General features: G+C 32.2%; 1 protein-coding gene and 1 long non-coding RNA gene across 2 annotated transcripts; one reads left to right on the top strand and one right to left on the bottom strand.

The window, feature by feature from the left end:
* The first annotated feature begins 687 nt into the window (after nucleotides 1–687).
* LOC143257032 (peroxiredoxin 2-like) lies at nucleotides 688–4,710 on the top strand. Its single transcript, XM_076515111.1, has 6 exons — nucleotides 688–847; nucleotides 3,166–3,314; nucleotides 3,601–3,717; nucleotides 3,916–4,038; nucleotides 4,262–4,392; nucleotides 4,559–4,710. The coding sequence occupies exons 2-6, from the start codon at nucleotides 3,175–3,177 to the stop codon at nucleotides 4,639–4,641; spliced, it is 594 nt and encodes a 197-aa protein (XP_076371226.1). The 5' UTR covers nucleotides 688–847; nucleotides 3,166–3,174; the 3' UTR covers nucleotides 4,642–4,710.
* A 4,404-nt stretch (nucleotides 4,711–9,114) lies between these two features.
* Nucleotides 9,115–14,041, bottom strand: LOC143257031 (uncharacterized). Its single transcript, XR_013031664.1, has 2 exons — nucleotides 13,132–14,041; nucleotides 9,115–9,475 (listed from the first exon to the last, which is right to left on the bottom strand). It is a non-coding gene; the product is annotated as an uncharacterized LOC143257031 (long non-coding RNA).
* Nucleotides 14,042–24,625: the final 10,584 nt, after the last annotated feature.

Raw genomic sequence — 24,625 nt, 5'->3', positions numbered from 1 at the left:
GTATTTTAGAGTTAGCATCATTATATGTTCCACCCACGTAACACTAGTTAAGAAAATAATATACATAAATAATTGTAACTTTTCAGTATTTTAGCTATCAGCCAAAACAAAAAAAGAGAGACGCTGTGTAACCTTGCGTTATTCACGGTTAATAATTCTTGGAATACTAAGCGCTTTTCTTCCTACAGTTTGTTTTTTGTAAAAGTGGCAAACCCTTGTATTTTCTTGATAAACTAACCTAGAAATTGTAACGTTCAACGTAACTCAGTTACCGGTTGAATGTGTATGGAGATACTGTAATTTTCCACTTTGTAGTTGTCCATCAATACCACATGTATGGTAAATAAGTAAAGAAGATGAGAGAGAGTGAGGTAGGGATTATAAAAGCCAAAATAAATTGGAATTACTTATTATATTTTACCATAAATATATTTTTATATACTATTCTAAGAACGGCAGAGTTGACAGAATTGTATGAGAAGGGTATCCTGAGCAATATGCAAAATACACGAAATATTTTGTTTTATAGTTTACAGTTTGAAATATTATTTATAAGATAAAATAAATACACAGTGCATTTACGCAGAATGTTACCAGGAAATATTAAGACTTATCAATAATTTAATATTAAACCAAATACACAAAATTCAGAAAAAAAATTTTATTCAAATAAAATGGCTACCTCAGACCCTGACTTAGAAGACACCGCCATATTCTTGCTGAGTCACGTCACGTGAAGATATTGAATTAAATTCACGCCGCCTATAAAGACCTTTCATTGGGTTTACTGATTTCTTGCGAGTGAGGTTAAAGTATACAGTGGTGAAAGATTCTTTATATTAAACCTGTAAGTACTATTAGTGTCAACTATTTTACATGTATGTTTACAATGCACATTTTTTTTTTATATGTATGAAGGAATAATATTTATTAGGGTTTTTATTTTTAGGCAATTGGGTTTCTAACTCAAACTTTCGAAGTTCATTAATAAGTTTTAATAATAGTACTAGTAGAACTAATCGTGGTTGTTATACGCTTAAAATTTCTTGCGTTTCAGGATCTTGGTAGTTAACTATCATTATACTAATACACTGTAACTACGGGTAATGGTATATATTATGTAAAGCTCGTCGGAAAATTGGCGCCAAAACTTCTTGCAAGTTGCACCTCCTGTGGCATAGTGTTTTGCGGGCATCTTTCATAGATTATGTAGTGTATAATGGTTGGGTAAGAATTAAGTTTTAACTTTTAAATAATCTTTGTTTATTCTATTCGCATATTTGCTCCTAAATGCAAATTCGTCCTAGGCGTTGCGAGGAACGGCAAGCCCAATTATCGCCATATTTTGAAAATGTTCGTATGTCACGAAAGCTGCAGATCAATCCATAATATAGACAAGTCTAGCACAATGTTGTAATACTCGTGAAAAAACTTTCAGAGTAACAGATGAAACTATTGAAATTTTTTTTGTTTGTTTTAACTAAACTGTAAAAGCTATTTTGTTCCGAGTCGAAGCAACTTGAAGAACTTTGAAGTAAAGTTGACTACCTGTCCATGTATAACTATCTGATCCTGTCAGCCCCTAACGAAGAAGGGAAACGACTGTGAAGTCTAGTTGTGAACGAAAATTATATACGGGAAGCCTTAACTTCAACTGCGCACCCTTTATCAAAAGACCTCAAAAGTCGTCAATGCATAGTCCAGATATTTAATCTTTTGAACATTTAAAAAAAAAAGTAAAGTTAAATTTGTTATGTATACAAAGTTCTGCTTTTTTAAAGGATGTATCTTTATTTTCTCAAAATACCTCCGTTTAATATATGCTAATTGTTTCAATGTAAATGTTGAAAATCCACCAGTAGTTTGAACAACACCTAAATATTTGTGAAATCAAGCTGCATTGCTAAAACAATATAAGTAGCATGATAGCTGAAGTGAGATAGGTGAAGTTATAAGATAAACTGTAGGATTCTAAACCTTGTACACTATAATAATAAAAGTGATAGATTGGTATAAAGTGACTTGTTGCAATTTAAGATGTAGTTCAATATTTCTATAGCATCATTAACTTTAATTTTAAAATGAGATGGTGTTAATAAATATTGGAGTTCAGTGTGGTTATACTTGCATAAAGCTGACTAGAGGGTATGGTCTAACCTCGAAGCTTTTCTTTTCTAGATTTAGTGTTTTCTTATGTCTTACCACTATGTACATTTTCATGGTGGATACAAGTAGTAAAATAATTTATTTTGAGAATTAAAAAAAAAAAACTAAAGCTGCAAGGTGTCTGCTTACTGGAAAACAAACTTCATACAAAATGTGATAAGGTTTTTAAGGAACTTTTTTATATTTAACAAACAATAAGGTGTGTATTCTTGGTATCTCTCTCTCTCTCTTTATATATGAGACCACTGTTTAAATATTTGTATCTAGGAATTTCTAGCAAAACAAGTTTTTTATAAAAATGAATCTTCTAATATCACTACATAAAGTGATACCAAGAAAATACAAGCTAGTTAGATTTTCTGTAGTGAAAACAATATATGGGAGTTAAATACTGGAAATATGAAAATAATGCTATATTTCATCATAAATACCTGAGAAAGAGGAATGTCCGTCTCCCACAAATATATATGCAGCAACAATAATAAAACTTGACCAAATCCTGGATTTCTGTATGTACAAGCAAGCAATAATTACACCATAATTGTGAATGTTAAGTGTCTTAAACCACTATGTAGTATGTTTTGAAATTAGACCTGAATATTTAAACTCTTCAAAGAATAGTCATTCAACTTAAGATATAAACCTTTTTTTGTTGTTTTATCATCACCAACAAAATCTAACTTTAAATAACTGGTTATTTATTTCTAACTCATTTATCTTAAGATTATTTTATGGAGTACAACATTCATTAATCTTAAGCTCTAGTAACCAATATATATGTAAGGATATGTAATACAAAATATTAGGTTTAATAATGCAAAAATTCCCTGTTGATCTATCTTAAAATAGAATATCCTCTTCCTGTTATTTCTCTACAATACACAGACCACAAAGGTGTGGTAAACCATCTTTATATAGTGTGTGTGTGTGTGCATATGTAATGTTGCCATCAATAATTTATTTGTGTAGGTATGAGTCAATTTTTTTATTTTTTAACAGCATTAAATCATGTCTGGAAAACTCCCTGCTCTCACCAAACCTGCCCCTGACTTCAGTGGGACTGCTATAATTGATGGTGAATTTAAAGAAATCAAGCTGTTAGATTACAAGGGAAAATACCTTGTTCTGTTCTTCTACCCACTTGACTTGTAAGTATTAACCCTTGTACACTTCAACAAGGGTATTCTGGCCTTTTATTACTTTAAAGGGTCATTAGTGTTGTAAGAGGAAAAATAAGTTTCTTAAAGCTGGTGTAATTCACTCAGCATTGCTGGTTACAGTTTATTTTAAACCTGTTTTAATTACTGTTGTAAGTCTTGCGAGAGCTGATTTATTGAATTCCATATTTTTTGTTGAATAAAACTCTATCCTTTGTTTTATTTATACTCTTTCTACTTGATCAAACTGAACTACAGATTTATTTTATTTATTTAGTACATTTGTTTGTCCCACTGAGATTATTGCATTCAGTGACCGGGTGGAGGAATTCAAAAACATTGATTGTGAAGTAGTAGCTTGTTCCACTGACAGTCACTTCAGTCATCTAGCCTGGTAAGTCTGAGTGATCCACATAAAACCTGGTAATTAATACACAATATTTGGACTAAAAATTGTTATATAAATAGTTGTCCCTTTTTATAAGAGTTTGCAGATAATTGTTTTTGCTTCCAAATTAAATTTGGATTAAGGACACGCAAGACAGTGTCTAAATTATTAGACAAACTATCAGTGATACTATTTTAAATTAAGGGTAAACACTCCAAGAAAAGAAGGTGGCTTGGGAAAAATGAAAATACCACTGCTGTCAGATAAAAGTTTGGAAATTTCCAAAGCTTATGGTGTCTTAAAAGATGACGAAGGAATTTCTTTCAGGTTGGTTTAATTCACATTTTTAATTTCCTCTGATAATAAACTAACACCTTCCTTACATGTGCTATTCAACACTATTCTTCATTGTCACAATAAATTGAATATGTGACATACTTTGTTATTCCTTAGTAGCAATATACCTATTAATTTTATTAACAATTCCACTTGTCATTAAGCTTAATGGATTCCATACGATATGAGTAACTCCACTCTTCTATGATCTCAGGGGACTTTTTATCATCGATAACCATCAGAATCTGAGACAGATAACCATCAATGATCTACCTGTGGGTCGTTCGGTGGATGAAACTTTAAGATTAGTGCAAGCATTCCAGTTTACTGACAAGCATGGAGAAGGTAGGTTCCTCTTTTAATATAACTAACACTTACCTGATAAATAACACGGATGGCCATAACCTGATTATCAAATATACTTTTAAAATGTTTTATACATAAAGCAGTCAATAAATAAATGTTAAGTTTCTTCCTCTTAAGTAATCACTTTTGGAATTCAATATTACAGTGTGCCCTGCTGGCTGGAAGCCTGGAGATGATGCTATGAAGCCTAACCCTATTGACAGTAAAAAATATTTCTCTAAACATTAACTGAATCAAGTTCTTTTCTCTTCGTTGTTGTATTGTTTCATCTCCAAATAAACTTTGTTCCTAGCAATATCTTGTAACAAAGTGTAGATTCATATGTACATCAAAACTAAATTCTAGGACCTCCAAACTTCCACTTAATACAAGTTGTTTGTATTTAATATTACATGATTTAATTATAATACCATATTAACATACCTGGGTAACTATTCTCCATCTAACTTTTAATAGAAACTACCTAAAACAAAGTGTAAATACCAGACTTCTACAGAATGCAATAACCCATGTATTAAACTGTATAAACTTGACTATCAAATCCAAACAACTTAAGTATTTTAAAATCTGTCTTCACACACTGCTTAAAAATTTGTGAGTAGACAAATTAATTTTTGTCATGAGCCAAGTTACTTAATGGTGCAGCTACATGTAAAAATATCAATCCTAGGTTCAAAAGTGCATCTCTCAAAAGCTTATTCTTAAAACTGTCTTTAACATTGAAAGTTCACTAGATGTTCTTGTTATGCTATTTCCTATTAAAATTCTTCATGAGCTGAACAATTCTTGAAGGCCTTGTAGCTGAATAATGGAATCAACAGGAAACCACACAATCATATGTAAGTATCAAATATTTGTATATGATTAGGTGGTTTCAAGATAATGAGAAAACCCACTTGTAGAGAAAAACTTGACAATGACCGAAAAAGTTTGAAACATTTGCTCCTCTATGTAGAGCTTTCACTACCCATACCAACCACTTTTACATATGGTTTCCTATTTATCATGTTAGCTTTAGGCACCCAGGTCATGTAGCAAAAACTAAAAATAAATTCCTTCTAGAATGTGTTGCTGGTTAAGGTACTCAATTTGAGGACTGAAAGTTTGAATCTCAACTTTGAACAGGCAGTCCCCTTAGATGTAAAGAATAGCCTAACAATTAGTAATGAGTTGCCTTTCCTCTAGTTTATCATTAAATTAGAGGGTAAGAACAAGCAGTTTGTGCAACATTTGGTAAACATTCTCCAAGAAGTTCTGAGAATATCTTTATCAGGTTACTGATAATATTGGAATACTCTCCAACAATAGCAGAAGCTCCCATCAAAGTATGAACTATGAGAAACATAACTAGAAGAAAACCACTCCTCACTCCAGGAACTATCCTACAATCCTAGCTTGTATTGCAGCTACTTTTGCACTCTTTTGGGGAAATTTCTTTTCTACATTAGAGAAACTTGTATCTATTGTAACTGGAGCTTTCAGAGCAAACTTATCAAATCATCTATAGACACTTTAAAAGTAAAAATAGCTCAAGAAACCTTGCATTGAAACAATCTTGAATATTTGCAATCTCCTTCAATAATTGTCTGAACTTCAGCAGATCATGAGCATTTATCATGGAATCCAATGACCACTAGTACTAACCTCCATTCAAAGAAAACCCATCAACAATAGAATCCAGGTATAATATTCTGTCAATCATAAAGTGACCATACAACTGGGGACAGCATGGAAGGTAGAACACTACTCTTCAAAAACTGTATGTGTGGATTGTAGAGTTCTGTACATCATTTCTGGATATTCTGTTCCAGTCCAAAGTGGAGAAAAGCAAATGACTTGCAGTTTTAACTGCAGAAGTGGCACTTCCACAAGTGTTGGATACTGAAATGGGAGAGTGATAGCAGCAACACTTTCAGTAGATTCTTACATACTTTACTATATATATATAACCAAAACAACAATGCTTTAAAGTATTGTTTATGCCTCAAATCCTTTTTGTAACTAATACTTGCACCTTTTGAGGTAGTTCATATGACATCTATTACTCAGATTAAACCAATTTAATATATGGCTAAGCATAACATTTGTTAAAAATGTGAATTTCAACTAACAAAGCACTTGCACACTTTATTTAGCAGAAAATCACATATATAACAGAAAACCATTGTAGCAGAGCCTGTAGAAATCTATTCTTTATTCCAAAACAAATGAAATTGTCATTAAAGTGGCTGTTTCATTATGTAGTAGATTCTTGATAGCAATGGACTACCACCAAAGGGTTCAAAATGGGGAATTTGATATCCTTGGATAGCAATGGACTGATGGATTTTTTTTCTTTTCCCCATTATGGAAAAAAGGTTATTTCAACTAAAGGGTTCAGTAAAGGGGAGCTTAGTTAGTTATTAAATCAGGTAGGAATAGACTATGCTGTAGTTTACTGTCCAAAAAAATATAATTTGTAGGGAAATATTGTTAAAATTTCCAGTAGATTTCTGCCCTATTTTATTTTGTAATTGCCATAATTCCATTCATAGAATTTCTACACAATTCTTGAAACTACTAATTGTAAATCAATCAACTTGTTCAAAGTTAATATTTATGCCTGCAATTAGTTTCATTTGTAGCACACATTTTAGATTTGTACAAATTTTTCAGTTGCATGGCTTAGGAGAATGAAATATTAACCAACTCATGAAGTTAGTGATGTATTTCTTTTGGTCTTGTATTGTGTACAGATGAAGGGTGATAATGACTAAGTTTATCATTGAACCTAATGTAATTTGATCTACAAATGTAGAGGATATTGAAACAATCCATATGTAACTTTTAAATTTCACTCATCTGAGTGTTATAACTTGTTTCATTAAAAATGTAGCTTAATAGAATGTTTCCTGTGGAAGAAAGTATTTCTAACATGACATTTTAGAACAGGGGACCTGTTGGTCCATTAAGGCTGTTCCATCCTATGAACTAAACTAATTTAACTCTTTAAAACCAGCATTTACCATTCATATACTTCACCAGGCTTTTCTTATTTAAATTTAAAAACTCAAACAACTAACCAGTGTTAGAAAAATAACTATCTTAGCAGGAGATGATTTCTACCCTAGCAATAGGTGTCCCTAGTCCTACTCTCACTATTAAATGTGGAAAAAAGTTGATGCATTAAGGCTAGAGGGCAAATACATCATCTTTCAAGAAGATTTGAGTTAATTTTAGTATGAATACTAATAGAAAATATTTTTTATTTAGGGATAGATAAAATACTTTTAAACTTGTATATATGTTTCAAATTAAAATACAAGTTGTTTTTTTTTTAAATATTATTTTTGCAGCATCATAGTTGCTTTTAGTCTGATTCCTGTTGAAAACCTAGCATAACTAGAAATATTTATCACAAAATATGGCCAAAAAATTACAGTAAAGGAATAAAAACTGGTACCTTCCAAACCCCACACTTAAAATAGTCTTAAAAATGCAACATGACTTAAACTTCAAATAGTTTTTTTTTTGGAAGGGACAAAGAAAAGGTAAAATGTATTAATAAAAATGCTCAACACACAAAGATGATTTATAAACGTTCTTGATCCTCAGTGATGTCGAGAAAACCCACTTGCAGAGAAATATATGTAAGAACGGCTCGTTTGGGTTGAGAAAATATTTTACATACAAGAGCGAACAACGTTTCGACCTTCTTCGGTCATCGTCAGGTTCACAAAGAAAGAGGTAACTGACCGGAAGCTGACCACATGTTTGAAAGGGGTTTGCGAAACTGAGTGTCGGAATGTAGAGGGCAGTGTTAGATGTTTGAATATATAATTTTATTTATTTATTATATTAATATAGGCATAAAGGCGTTCCTTTATATTGGTTTATCTTGGGTTTAAGTTGTTGTATAAGCAAGGCTTCTTTAATTTTGCATTTGTTTGTTTCTTTATTTAGTATTTGAGTGTTTTCTATGGTTATGTTGTGTTTATTTGACTTGCAGTGTTCGAAAACGTGTGAAGGTGACTTTTTATGTTCTTTGAATCTGGTTTCTATTTTTCTACTTGTTTCTCCAATATAGAAGTCGTGGCAGTTATCACATTGTATTTTATAAATAATGTTGGTGTGGTGTTTGTCAGTGTAGTTTTTACATAGTATAGACCTCAGTTTTGTGCCTTTATACCTATATTAATATAATATAATAAAATTATATATTCACACATCTAACACCGCCCTCTACATTCCGACACTCAGCTACACAACCCCCTTTCAAACATGTGGTCAGCTTCCGGTCAGTTATCTTTCTTTGTGAACCTGACGATGAAGAAGGTCGAAACGTTGTTCGCTCTTCTATGTAAAATATTTTCTCAACCCAAACGAGCCGTTTTTGCATATATAGTTCTTGATCCTATTTACTGCTTCTGCCAGAATCATGCTTACCTAATTTAAACATTAGTTGGACAATATGTAATAAATAGTTTAAATGTAACATAGAAATGTATCAAACATTTTTGTAAATCTATGAGGGACAGTTTACAAATTCTCATTATTACACAACTTGTCCAAAAAATTGTTTTAATATACTAAGCTAATCATTTATCTTGAAGTAAATCTTTTTCATTGTTAGAACTGTGGCTCGCAGTGGATTTACTTGAACCTTTTCTTCCTCTTCTGATTCCCACATATCATCCACCCCATTCATTGATTGTGATATGCAACATTTTAAAAACCTTTAATGCATCAGAATCATGAATATTAATACAGTGAACATACAAATTGTATTGCATACATGAAACAAGAGGTAAAATTACTGCTCTGATGCTAACATTTGTCAATGGTACAATTTGGAATATCTGCAACTCTTTCAAAACCAAAATATGAATTACTGAAGTAACTGAACTAAATCAAAACAGTCAATATTTCTCTCATCGACAATAGCAGCGATGGGTGAAAAGAAGTTTTTATCACTTGTTGACATTTGTATTCCTCACTGACTCAGCAGCATATCTTTAGCTCCTGGTTCCTCTTGAGCTGCAGGCTTGAAATGTAGACATCAGATTCAGTGTATCAGGAGACACTAATAATACAGATAAAGATTAAGATAATTTTAGGCTTTGTTTTTTAACTCCAAGTGACAAACTCAATGCAAGCCTATGATATTTTCACTAATTTGGGACTAAGATAATTTTAGGCTTGGTTTTTTAACTCCAAGTAACAAACTCAATGCAAGCCTATGATATTCTCACTAATTTGGGACCTCACTTTTTTCATTCATAATTTTATTTCTCCTTTCTTCAGAATTACATAGGGGGAAAACAGTTTTGTATTGACAATATTGTAAATGTTCTAACAGCAGTTTAGGTCACATTAAAGTCCACAAATACATTCTTTCTACTGTAAGAACAAATAAAGGACATTAAGTAGTCAAATTTCACAAATAAGTTACTGCAAAATCAAAAGTACAGGATGGTTTTCAGAGTTTCCCTCCCTATAGATAACCACATTAAACATGTTATTATAACAAAACATTAACAGTAGCTAGTAAAATGTTTGGTCTTATGATTTTAACTGTCTGCTAGGACATGGAGGAAGCCTGTATAATGTATTGAAATAGTCACAGTGTGGCATACAACATTAAGAATGCTTTTTACTTTTCTTGATTTAGTAACATTTAAGATTACAGACTTTACAAAAATAGCATTTCTAATGAATCACTAACAGACAGAGTTCTCATAGGAATTTGTCCACAAGACACATCTTTCTAAAGTCATATTAGAATAACTGAATATCTGTGCTAGCTGTACCTGCTGCAGCAGTAACAGACTAGAGGAAAGGCAGGTAACAATCACCACTCACCACTAACTCTTGGGCTACTGTTACCAATGGATAGCAGGATTTAATGTAAATCATAATGTCCCCTCAGCAGAAAGGGCAAGTACATTTGGTGGAACAGGAATTTGAACTTTCAGATTGCAAGTCTAGCTCCCCAACAATACAACCACTTATGAAATGAATCTCACTAAATACTCAATGCTACAAAATTGTGAAAATTAACACAGGAAGTCCACTAACATAATTATTGCACTGGTTAAATATTTTTAAATCAAGTACTTCTACACTCTTGTGCTGTCAACTGGTGACACTTTATTTTAATGGGAGGAATGCACCAAAGAACATAGAATATCAACATGCAAAAATTAGGCAATATTCCCTGACCATCAGAAGTTTCCTGGCTTTCTGATAACACAACAAGAACTGTTGCAAGCTAGCCATTATCTATCCTGTGGGAAAGAAGCTTGTACTAGGTTATTTGATGTTGTAAAGCATGGTTTTCTATAATGTAGTTTTAAAAGTAGAAGAGATCTATTAACAAATCCTGAACGAGAGGATTTAATAAGTGGGTGTGGCAAGATGGGCCAGATATTCTATTTGATGGCTCTGTAACCAAACAAGATTTAAGGCTATAAAAATTATGGTTTGTCTGAGAATGAATTTTATAATGCATAATTTGTTAAATGTTGTAGCTATTGAGGGGGTGGTAAATAAAATGAGGTAATGTCTGGAGAAAATGTCACATTTCTTCACCTGGGAGAAATTCTGGATTTTTTTTAAACATTGCCATATAAAATTAAGAACCTACAACTTGTACACTACTAAAATATGAATTATTAGCTTCATATTTTATGCTATACCAATTTGTATAACAAACTGATGTATAAGAACCATGATTAGCAATAGTGAATGTGCAATCTATTTAGACACATGAAATAAGTAGTAAAGTTTACTGATCTCATGTCAACAACACATGGCAATGGTACAATTTCAATATCTGCAACTCTGAGATTAAAAACCAAGCATGAGATATTCAGAGAAAAAAATCAAATTCAAACGGATAAGTACTACACATATAATCAGTATATTTCTTGCACATACACACAAAATTTCACATTTTAAACTAAAATGATGAATTTTAACTTTAATTCAAAGTAATTTCCAAATTCACTTATCTAATTTCTCATCACTGTTTATATTACATTTCTAAATCAAAGGACAATGATGTGTCCCTAAAAATAAAATATAACACCCAGGTATTAAAATTAAGAACAATCTCTCCCTTAAGTCTTTCAATTGAGAATTACTGGTTTAAAATTGTCACTGCCATATCTCAATGAGGACTTTATACACGTATCCCAAGTCTTTTCACCAATACAGTAAGACCAGAGAGATGGTCCGGTTAATATACCAGAGCTAGCTCCTCTGTACAATTGTTTATATGCTCTTAACACACAGTACTTAGAACAGTCTGGGGTCTTACTCTCTCAAGTATGCTGATTATACATTTACCATTTCATTGTTTCTAAGTATGTTTCAACTTCTGTAATTATCTTAGCAGAAAATGATTGTTACAAAACACCCAACAGAATATGACCATACTTTTAAGTATTAGAGCAAAACAACCAAAGCATGTTTCAATCACGGTTTTTATGAGATTTCTCATCTTCATCTAAAGTAAAGTAATTCAGATCCTAACACATTTTATGTAAAGAATTTGAAACTGTTTACAAACTTTTGAGATGAAATATTTTTTTACAACTTGTAAGACAAATTATATCAACATATTTCCCAAAGCAGCTATGACAATGTTCAAACATACTGGTAAACAAACACTGCACCTGAAGACATCTTCAAAGCATTCTCGTACAACTTACCTTCACAAAATTTAACATTCATTTCCAGACATGAAAGGGTACAGAACTTTTCTTAAGTTTGAAGAGTTGTCACTGAAACCATCAAATGGTGTTTGAGTTTAGGCATACTATATTATTCATAACGCTTTTAATGGTCACTGATTTTTTTTCATCTTCAAACTTTTGGATAGCAAGAAAGCATGGAAAATCAAGGCACAAATAAAGTCAGATATTTGGAACATTTTGTGAAAGTTACTTTTTTTTTTCATACTTGATTAAAACCAATAAACAAGATGAATAGTTAACCCTGCTTACATATTCTGGTTAAAAGTAAAAATGAAAACCTGAAAAAAATAAATAAATTTGGTGATCATTCCAACACAAAGAAAAAATTCAGTGTACCTAAGGTTCTTTTTTCACAGAAGTCCACTACCATAACAATAGATCATATTCGCTTTATATAATAAAAAATTGAATTCAAATATTTCTAGATCCTCTATTAAAGACACTATGAAGTTACATACCACCTATTAATACATTAGTTAGTTCTTTCAAACAAAATAATTAATATATTAAGTTATTTTTGAATATGAAGGAAAGAGTATTTCTAGTTATTGAGTGCACCAGTATCTACTGACATAAATTAGTAACTTAACTGGTATGAATACAAACATAAAATCTGGTTATTTTGAGTCAGCAGGGTCAGATAGTACGAATACTTGAAACTCACACAAATATATTTCAAGTTTAATAAAATATCATCATTCCCTGACACGTTAAGCACAAACATACACACGTATTTTTCACTGCTGATTTTTCCAAGCCTATTTTCTTGGCTGTGGTTTTGCTAGATAGTAGATAGGGACAGTGGGAATCTCATTTAATTCTTTTATGTGCATCACTAATTAGATGACAAGGCATTTGGCTATTGATATTTCAAATTACTCAATTTCAGGTCAGGGTCAACTATACCGACAGATACCGGATGTTAAAAACATGAAGGACTTGATATGGTGATACTTCGAATGAAGTCGACTATTCTTACCAAGCAAGATGTTCTTCATAATTTGCTTTCCATAGGATGTTAAGCATATAGTGGATTATCAGTGATGTCGAGAAAACCCACTTGTAGAGAAATATATATGCAAAAACGGCTCGTTTGGGTTGAGAAAATATTTTACGTAGAAGAGCGAACAACGTTTCGACCTTCTTCGGTCATCGTCAGGTTCACAAAGAAAGAGGTAACTGACCGGAAGCTGACCACATGTGAAAGGGGGTTGTGTAACTGAGTGTCGGAATGTAGAGGGCGGTGTTAGATGTTTAAATATATAATTTTTTTTTATTATTATATTTAATATAGGTATAAAGGCGTTCCTTTATATTGGTTTATTTTGGGTTTAAGTTGTTGTATAAGTAAGGCTTCTTTAATTTTGCATTTGTTTATGTTTGTTTCTTTATTTAGTATTTGAGTGTTTTCTATGGTTTTGTTTTGTTTATTTGACTTGCAGTGTTCGAAAACGTGTGAAGGTGACTTTTTATGTTCTTTGAATCTGGTTTCCATTTTTCTACTTGTTTCTCCAATATAGAAGTCGTGGCAGTTATCACATTGTATTTTATAAATAATGTTGCTGTGGTGTTTGTTAGTGTAGTTTTTACATAATATGGACCTCAGTTTTGTGCCTGGTTTTTGAATAAATTTGGTATTAACTGGAATGTCATATTTTGTTACTAGTTTTTGCCAAATGTTGGTTATTTGTCTGCTGATGTCGGGAATATATGGTAAGCAGCAGTATATGGTTTCGTGATTTTTTGACTCGTGAGATATATTTACTTTTGTTGGTAGATTTTGCTTTCTGTCTAGGTGTGTGTGCGTATAATGTTTCCTACGGTTTGTGGAATAAACTTATTGATGTTGATGAAGTATTGTTTTGTCTAATTCTCATTAATTTTATCTGGTGAGCATAGTTTTATGCCTGTGTTTATTTGGTTTCTTAGTATGTTGAGTTTTTGTTTTGTTTCATGTGCTGAGTCCCAAGGAATGTATAGTACAGTATGGGTGATTTTTCGGTGGATTTCTGTTTTGAATTGTGTGTCGGTTCTTGTAATTTTGAGGTTAAGAAATGATATTTGATTGCTTTTTTCCTGTTCACATGTGTAGTTAATGTTGGGATGTATAGAGTTAATGCGATTGAAAAAAAAAAAAGTATGTCTTCTGTAGACTTGAATCCCGCAACCGTGTCATCTACATATGTGTACCAGTATAGTGGTGGATGTAATGCTATGTTAATTGCTTGTGTCATAAAAATATTGGCTAGAACTGGTGATACTGGGTTGCCCATGCTTTGGCCTTTTTTTTGTATATAGTTGTGGTTGTTGAACATGAAGTTTGTCTTTATCGTGGTGAATTCTATGAAGGCTGCTCGGAATGTCTATAGTTGGGTTAGAGTCTCGGATATAGAGTTCTAAGGCTATCTTGCAGGCTTCAGTGGTTGGAACTTCTGTAAAGAGGGATATAACATCGAAAGTGGCCATTAAGGCTTTATGATCAAGTTGATTTAGATTAGAATTGAAATTAAAAGAGTGTTTGATGAATGAGCTGGCTGATGTTACATATTTGGAGAATGCCCATGCTATGTATTTACCAAGATTGTAATTAAATGATTCATATGTGGACATTATTGGTCGTAATGGACAATCTGGTTTATGAGGTTTGGGGATGCCGTATATTTGTGGTGTGCGTGAGTCGGTTTTACGTAGGTAGGAATAAAGTGTTTGTGAAATTGTGTTGGCTTTTTTCATTTTCAGTAGTAATTTGTTTAGTTGCGTCTCGTGTGTCTTTGTTGGATTTGTGTGTATTGGTTTAAATTAACCAACAAAAGTAAATATATCTCACGAATCAAAAAATCACGAAACCATATACTGCTGCATACCATATATTCCCGACATCAGCAGACAAATAACCAACATTTGGCAAAAACTAGTAACAAAATATGACATTCCAGTTAATACCAAATTTATTCAAAAACCAGGCACAAAACTGAGGTCCATATTATGTAAAAACTACACTAACAAACACCACAGCAACATTATTTATAAAATACAATGTGATAACTGCCACGACTTCTATATTGGAGAAACAAGTAGAAAAATGGAAACCAGATTCAAAGAACATAAAAAGTCACCTTCACACGTTTTCAAACACTGCAAGTCAAATAAACAAAGCAAAACCATAGAAAACACTCAAATACTAAATAAAGAAACAAACATAAACAAATGCAAAATTAAAGAAGCCTTACTTATACAACAACTTAAACCCAAAATAAACCAATATAAAGGAACGCCTTTATACCTATATTAAATATAATAATAAAAAAAAATTATATATTTAAACATCTAACACCGCCCTCTACATTCCGACACTCAGTTACACAACCCCTTCCAAACATGTAGTCAGCTTCCTCTTTCTTTCTTTGTGAACCTGACGATGACCGAAGAAGGTCGAAACGTTGTTCGCTCTTCTACATAAAATATTTTCTCAACCCAAACGAGCCGTTTTTGCATACATATAGAGGATTGTGTGCCCACACAAGAACTCTTCACATATTTGGACTTAATGTCCAGGACTGCTAGAACTTCCGTGTTTACAGGCAACCAAGCATAGCAGGCACCTACTGGTAGAGTGTGAAAAACAACAGAAGTAGCACCTGTAATCGTTTATTTCAGGTGCTAGATCTTCATACCTAGAAACCTTCGACTCGTATGCTTCTTGTAACAAGTTATACATGAGTCGGATTCCCCCAGTCCATGCATCAGAAGTATATATGAAAATATTATGCACCATATAACAAACAATGAAGACAAAAAAATGAAAAACTCCACCAATAAAACAAGAAACATCACACCGTGGTTAAGGAAAGCACAAAGAGGATACTTTAAAAAGGGAAAATATCTGTAAACCTACCTTATCCTTGGATACATTATACAACTAAAACAGTCAAACTAATGTTGATGAAAAAACATTTCTAATGGAAATTGAACATTGCTATGATTTAAGTGCTATAACTCACAATATCCCAAATCCTACTATCATTCATAATCCAAATTAGTTTATAAGCACAGTAGTTAAAACCATTCAGAGTTCTGTGTAACTCCCTGAATTTGAGTGATTAAATGTGTTCATGTCAGAACCTTTTACAGAATTACAGTAAGAATAAAATATTAGCCTACTTTGTTGAAAGAAACAATACATTACATATTAACAAAATTTAAACAGATGGTATTCATAATATTCAGGTTACCTCTATACCCCTTCATCAAATTTTTACAGCTGTTTTGGAAAGACTACAAAGTACACCACAGGATTTGTTAACTTCAAATTGTAGGGGAGAGAATTTGTAAAGCGAAAGAGACTGAAAAAAGAATAACTTGCAACTATTAAAAATATACAACATGTAAACAAGAGACAGAGGACTTTATAACAAACATTGTTAGAAAGAAAACAGTTCCCTCTCTCAGTTTATATTCTTATGACTGTGAACTTCAGAAGTAATTTTACAAACAACTGTCATTTTTTGAATTGTATATGTTTTTACATCACAAGCCTTAAAATGCTCAAGCTATTTGTACTAGAAACAAGCAAGAAACTTGAATACAGACCATAGACTGCAGCTACATTTTGAATAACAAGTATTACTGAAGTGGATAGATTAATTAGGATTAGAAATATCTAAATGTTTAGTTATTAATAAAGTTTATACAAAAACAACATTCTTAAAACAGCATTTCATTTACAACTATATTTTGTATAAGGGCATAAATAAACTTCTTTAAAACTTGATGTCATTACATACACTTTAAAGGAAAAAAATTAAAGATACATAACACAAACAAACTGTAAGAACTCCATATATTTAATTGATCTAAAATTCTAGAAAAGAAATAAGTATTATTACCACATTGTCCCTAAACAGCTGTTCAACATGACAATGTCTCAATACCACAAACATGGCATTCAGTGTCATTATTATAGTTGACAAATGCTGATACTAAGTTCTGTAATTAGTTCACTTCTTCACTCAACTAAAAATATCTTTCAAACTGAAGGTTGAACCATTGACTTTAGTACAAATACTGATTGTCTCTACCGATGAAATCAGTCAATCTCTAATCATAATTGCATTCACTCTAAATAAATTAGCACAAAAACATTTAGAAAATCACAGCACTAAAACTGATAAGTACTACAGACATGGAGTTCAAGTAGGGTTTTATAGCAGAAGAAAACAGAAGCCTTATTTGTTTTGAGTCCTTAGTTGTCAGCATGAAAATATACTTTTACATTTGGATGCACTTTATTTCTGTACATTTCTAATTAGCTCTATTCTCCATTTTTAAATTAACAGTTTTTACTAAATTAAGTTTCTTTATGTCCATTGATGAATAATAAATTTTAAACTACACATGGATATGCATTCAACAGTTCAATTTTTTTTTTTAACCCAAACATCACACTGAACTTATCAAAAATAAATAAATTTACAACAAAGAATAAACACAAGAACTGGTATGTAAGGACTATAAACAAACTGTAAGGATGTTCTCAAAGGAACCTCTTGCAAGTAAAGATTGTATCACAGATTTAATAACTGACTTCCATCAATGTCACAATATAATGGAACAAAAGATGAGCAGCAATAAAGCAATCTCATCAGTATGAATAAAGTTTCTTCTGTTTGCTGTAACTTAACTGATCATCTGAAATTGAGGCCAAATAAGAGATTTGTTTTTAACGAAATAAGACCTTAGAAATTGTATTGAACAATTTCCATTGATATACTGACCCATCTAACAAAATTTGAAAAAAAATATTTGTTATTGCCATATTATGGTTATAATATTTGTTTTCGAAATTTGTGTTGTAACAACTTGGGACATCACCACCCAATTATAAATCGATAGCTCAATGCTGATTGACCAATGCACTAAGGATTTCTTATCACCAGGAACCTTCATGCTAAACAATAAATACAAGACCTAGTAGGGCAGACTGGGGATCTGTCCCCCCCCACACACACACACAACTAATTCTCTGGGTTGTTCAATTCACCCTAGCCTGGGCATTGGATTATTAGATCCCTGCCACCAGGTAGCCATGACAAAGGTCTGTCAACCATTTTAGTTCATGGTTTGACAAGGTCTTGCCATCTTGCTTCTTTTCTTTACAACTACATCAATATCATGGAAGTGACCAACTCAATTACTGAAAGTCTGAGCCTTTGCTTGCCTCGAAGCCCTCCAGACATTTACTAATCTTATCAAATCTTGCAAGATGTATTAACAGAACTTTCTATGGACTCCAAAAGAAGAAATTTCTTAGCTTTTTCAAACATTTATTCATGAACAGGGCAAAAGGGGATAATCTATATCCCTGAACACCCCAGCTGGGAAAGTGAAGTACATTTCCTCAAACTAAATACCTGCCATAGTTTGTTTGTTTGAGAATTTACTATTTACAAGCAAATACCAACAACATGGCAACTACAAGTTCTCAAGGATTAAGAATTTGGATTTAAACAAATTAATTTGATTGGAAACATTCACATGGAAAGAAGTACTTGTAGGTTTGTTTGGCAAAGAAGATGAAATGTAAGAATTGTAAAAATGATGCAGCAGTCACTTCAACTTCACTAACTGAGGTTGATGTTGACCAGAAGATGTGTTACAAAGGAATTAAGTTTCGATAACTCTCTTTATAGAATAAACATTGAAAGTAATTGTATTCACGGTTTAACATGTTATGTTGGAGGTAATAACAAAACTAATGGCATTTCCAAAACAGTTTTTTTTGCTAACTACATTTTAAATTGGTTTGGGTTTACATCAAACAAAAATATTTCTAAACCCAGGTTTAAGATAGTACAATACAGTTTAATGCAATGTAAAGAGATGCAGTAACATGTTTACCATTTTAGATCTACATAACACATATCTATGTTCTTTAACTGTGCACAAGCATTTCCTAGAACAAGGTGATACCAGTAATACATGCAAAATATACAACAGCAACACACTTAACATAAATTGCCAATTATCAATAACACTTATAACTCCTACCCTAACATTAACTATTTAAAAATAGTAATAGTTAATAGTACTACATGCAGTGGTAATATATGAATCACTACCCTCATCTGAGTAGGTAAATTTACCATGGTAATTGTTCACTGTTAAAAATTTGCTAAAATATAGTCACAGAAATCCACATAGACAGCAAATATTACTCACTATTTTTTGCAAAATTCCTGTGTGTATGAAATCACACACTATATTAGACATCACTTGCAATAATTTTAGTCATAATATTAATAGGAATTTGTAGCCTTGAGCAAACTGTCAGCAGTAGAACCCCAGCCTTCTTTGCTTGCTTACTTTTTTGCAATCCCTATTTACAATTTCAAATTTTCCATTTTTAATTATCTTATACACTGGCTTTGTTAATGCATAGAAATGAGCAAATATATACCTAGAATAGAAGAACAATACTAGGAAAGTAACCTTTTTAAATAAATACATGTAAATCATCACTTTAAATAATGCTTTGAATCTTTCAAAGTAATTGATTATTGAGCTTTGTGTCTAAGGTTTCATGTAAAGTCACATTTAATGAAATAAAGGCACCTGCTTATCAAAACATCACATGTATTATTATTATTACGTACTCATACGCATAGAAATTAACTTTGAGAGAAATATAAACTTTTAAATGATTCACGACCAGTATTTCATATACTGTATGATATAGCATATCCGTCTAGATTTTTGTGCAGACAAATTTGCTGTAGGCTTTCGAAACAAGAATATTAATGGGCAAATTCTGATTTTGCCTAAACTTAGTTTGCTTATATTCAATATTTGGCTTGTTTTAATTATTGAAGGAAGTTTTTGAGTGTTATTTCAAGAATAATTCAGCTTTTTTAGTTTTAACTAAGATGGTTTTTGCTTGAATGTTTCATTACTTGACTAGTTTTGAGCAAATCCCTGTGCGATAATGGTTCATGGAATTTTTTTTCATTCAAAATGTTTTAAGCATTTGGCCTTAAAGTTAATAGTTTAAGCCGAACAATAAAGCTAACGGTGTTTACCTAAACAAAGAAATAATAACAGCTTTAGAATATATACGAAAAACATCTGACAGAAGTCGACTTTAACAATAAATATATAAATTTACTAGTATTAAAACTTATCATTTCAGATCATAAATAAAACGTAGTAAATAATAAAACAAAGCTTACAAAATACAATTCAAAATAATGAACTTTTCCAAACAAAAAACAAAATGTATTCTAAAGACGGCTAGCGTGGGTATTAAAACTTTAATTAAAATAAAGTTTAAAGCTACTCGAGGGCTATCTGTGCTAGCCGTTCCTAATTTAGCAGTGTAAGGGTAGGCAGCTAGTCAACCGCCAACTCTTAATTACCAACGAATAGTGGGATTGAACGTCACAGATACACCCCACGGCAGGGCGAGCATGTTTACACCCTCGGATTACGAGTCGCACGCCTTACGCGCTAGGCCATGCCGGGCCATAAAATAAAGTACAGATCAACATTTACACCTTCTTCTGTTATCCTCAGATTAACAAAGTTTAAAACTCATCGTTGCCTGCACATGTCTTACGCACGAGAGTGTAAACAGGTACGAGATTGTAGGGGGTGATGCAGTTAGATGTTAGGTTATTAATTAGTATAGTTATAAAGGTGTTCCAATATATTAGTTCAATTTTGGTTTTAGTTGTTGTATAAGTAGAGCTTCTTTGATTTTGCGTTTGTTTGTATTTACTTCTTTACTTAGTGTGTCGGCGTTTTCTGTGGTTATGCTGTGCTTATTTGATTTTCATGTTCAAAAATGTACGAAGGTGTTTTTTGTGTTCTTTGAATCTGATTTCTATTTTTCTGCTTGTTTTTCTAATATAGAAATCGTAGCAATTGTTACATTATATTTTATAAATAATGTTGGTGTTATGTTTGTCGCTCGAACTTTTACATAGTATAAACTTTAGGTTTGTACCTGGTTTTTCAAAAAATTTAGTGTATAGTGAAATCTGTGTTTTGTTCTAAGGTTTTTGTGTTTTTTTCCAAATGTGTTTTTTTTTTCTCGCTAATATCAAGAATATATGGTAAGCAGCAGTGTAAGGTTTTATTGTTTGTTGTTTCTTAGAATGTATTATTGTTTGTTTGTTGTTGATCTAGGCGTGTGTGTATAACTTTTTAACAGTTTTTGAAGGAAATAATAAGTTACTTACACATATCTTGAGTTCAGTAAATGTCCTCTTTTTAATGTTTCATTCAATCTGTAATAATTGGAAATGAACACAGTCTTAACTCTTTCATATATCATACGTAAAACTTATGCAAATAATAATAAAAAATAAAATGAAATATTCAGGTATTTTTTACGTCTTCTCAGCGCTTACATGAATAGAGCTTTGTCAACTTGGATAACTCAGTTGCTAGACCACAGTTACATTTAACATGCTTACACTTCCATAATCAAGACATATGTCTATTACTTGGTCACATGGTTGTTCTTAAGAGAAATAATGTGTGGTCAAACAAATTGTTGAATTACTTTAGCATGATTTCACTAGATTTAGCTAAACAGTTTTGTGTTATTGTTGTTCTTGCTTCGGAAACTGGTCAGCTGGTTTGCTTGTTTTGAATAACGCGCAAAGCTACATGAGAGCTATCTGCACTAACCGTCCTTAATTTAGCAGTGTAAAACTAGAAGGAGGGTAGCTAGTCATCACCACCCATCGCCATCTCTTGGGCTACTATTTTACCAATGAAAAGTGGGATTGACCGTACATTACACGCCCCCACGGCTGAAAGGGTGAGCCTGTTTGGTGTGGCGGCTATTCAAAACCACGACCTTTATACTACGAGTCAAGTGCCCTAACCACCTGACCATGATGATTGTGTTTCCTTTCGTTATTTTACTATCTTGTTTTATTTAACCTTGTTCCTCGATGGGATAGCAGTATGTTTTCAGATGTACAACACTAAAATCCGTGATTCGATTCTCCTAGATGGACAAAGCAGATAGTTCATTATAGATTTGCTTAAATTCTATGAAACGTATCGTAATATTTCTCCTGTAAGGGACAAGAAAGTGTTTTGTTTTACGATAAAGCTTCACAATGGACTACCTGCGCTATCTGCAATAGGGGAAGACGGGGGAAAGACGCTAAAATCAGGGGTTCGATTCCCATCGGTAGACACAATAGATAGCCCAATGTTACTTTGCTGTAAAACAATCAAACACACACATATTTTGTAAGGAAATTCCTATGAAGTAAGTTTTGGAAACGAAACGAATCATTTTGAAGGGGAACTTAAGAGAATTTGGCATTTTAAACCACAACAAGTCCAAAATTTCACTACTCTTAAATCTTCAAGAATGAAAAAGGAGAGAGATAATAGTCACCTGTTTCATTACATTTTACCTTTGAGAAACGACCTAAATATTAAAAACTAACACTCAATTTTAGTGGCAAATGCTATAGAAATCTAGAACAAATCTCATACCGTGTATTTTCTCATAAACCTAGTGGTCGGTAACGGAAGAAAAAACTGAAATTCTGTTTTTCAAATATTTGATTATGTTTGTTTGTTTGTTTCGAATTAAGCACAAAGCTACGCAATGAGCTATGTGTGCTCTGCCCACCACGGGTATCGAAACCTGGTTTTTAGTTTATAAGTCCGCAGACATGCCACTGGGGGGCTATCTGATTATGATGCACCGGTGAATAAATTTTAGTTTTCCTTGTCAGCTTTTTGAACAACTTATTTTAATAAAGTCATTTATTCACTTATTTATTACTACAAAACTGTGCAGCTTAAATATGAATTACAGAACATTTTATCATGATATTGATTTTATTAAAATTCCAATAAAATATTATAAAATGTTACCTCAACCACATGGATACCGCCACGTAACCGACCTACTAAAGCACAAAGTAAAACCACAAAGTTTATGTTGTATGTTATTCACAGAACTTGTATAAAAATCTAGGTTACTCAGCGATCCACTAAAACGTGACAAACTTGTCGAGTTACGTTAAAACTAACTTTATCTAAGCAATAAATAAGCGTCCATATATATAGCACGTTATGATCACTTTTGAAAATTAATAATGTTCACAAATTATTATCGTAATAAAAAACAACAACATAAGACCTAAATTGTTAGCAAGTCACTAAAACGATAAAACTCTAGTGCTCTCGACAAATAAAGCCTTACTACACAAACGTACATAAGTTGTAGTAAAACAATGCTGGAAAATTAAATATTACATATTAAATAACTTTGCGCATGTGCTTTTCTTTTATACCAAATGAGACTCATAATTCTAGGTTGTAAAAATCGAAGATCTATTAGTGTACCAAATTTGAAAACAACAACAACAACTACTACTACAAAGTATGTTCTCGTATCAAATAAAGTTTCCGTTCTTTTTGAGTGAAGGAGAACAAAAAAGAGGTAAGAATGTCAATGAAACTTGAAGGTGTTACGTATCAGATGTTTCTTAATGGATTTGACTGAAATTTGATATGTGAAGTAAGATCCCGGCACAGCACATCCACTGAAAATATGTGATAGTTGTGATTACCACAGTTTGAGCTACAGAAGGCGGAAAATCGTTGAACTATCACTCCTGTTTTTTCATATTGTTGTTTTTTTCCACAAGAAATACTACCGTTCGTCTTGATTTTAGGTTGTATCTACAGAAATACTGAATACAAATCTAAAGAGGTTATAATTTCATTGTATAGGTCACCAGTTAGGCCAAATTGGAGTATTGTGTTCAGTCTTGGACACTTTACATTAGGAAAGACATTGAACTGTGGGAAATGGTTCAGAGAAGGATTACTAGAATAGAGGGATTATCATTGTGAGAAGCTGAAATCTCTAAAATTGTTTTCTTTTGAAAAAAGAAGAATAGGGGAATCTGATTGAAATGTTTAACATCTTAAACATAATTGATAATTTTGATGTGTCATCTTTTTTAATATTTAACAATATGAATAATAGGACTAGTGTACACACATTTATATTTTGGCAAAGTAGGAATCATCTTCAGCTAAGATCATTTTATTTTTCTAACAGAGTGGTTGACCTGTTAAATGGGTTTTCTCCAGATGTTGTGGACGCAGTAAATTTAAATGAATTTAAGAGAAAACTTAATAACTATATGAATGATAAAAGCTGTTGTTTTTTTTTTATTTCGCGCGAAGCTACACGCCGTCCCTAATTTTGCAGTTTAAGATTAAAGGGAAGGCAGCTAGTCATCACCACCACCACCAACTCTTTTACCAACGAATAGTGGGATTGACCGTAACGTTATAACGCGGCCACAGATGAAAAGGCGAACATGTTTGGTGCGACGGGGAGTCGAACGCCTTAACCCACCTGGCCATTTCGGGTCGGTTTGATTTTAAATTTTATTTCAAATTTATTTATTTAATAGTTTTAGTTT

This window comes from Tachypleus tridentatus, chromosome 7, assembly GCF_004210375.1.
Source record: "Tachypleus tridentatus isolate NWPU-2018 chromosome 7, ASM421037v1, whole genome shotgun sequence".
Lineage (NCBI taxonomy): Eukaryota > Metazoa > Arthropoda > Merostomata > Xiphosura > Limulidae > Tachypleus > Tachypleus tridentatus.
Note: the sequence above shows the minus strand (reverse complement) of the source record. Positions and strands in the feature narration are given on the sequence as shown.

Excerpts from the sequence above, each read along its gene's own strand:
- LOC143257032 (XM_076515111.1), top strand. The coding sequence starts at position 3,175 with ATGTCTGGAAAACTCCCTGCTCTCACCAAACCTGCCCCTGACTTCAGT. Across the intron at positions 3,315-3,600 it reads TTCTTCTACCCACTTGACTT|TACATTTGTTTGTCCCACTG; the intron begins GTAAGTATTAAC and ends TTATTTATTTAG. Across the intron at positions 4,039-4,261 it reads GACGAAGGAATTTCTTTCAG|GGGACTTTTTATCATCGATA; the intron begins GTTGGTTTAATT and ends CTATGATCTCAG.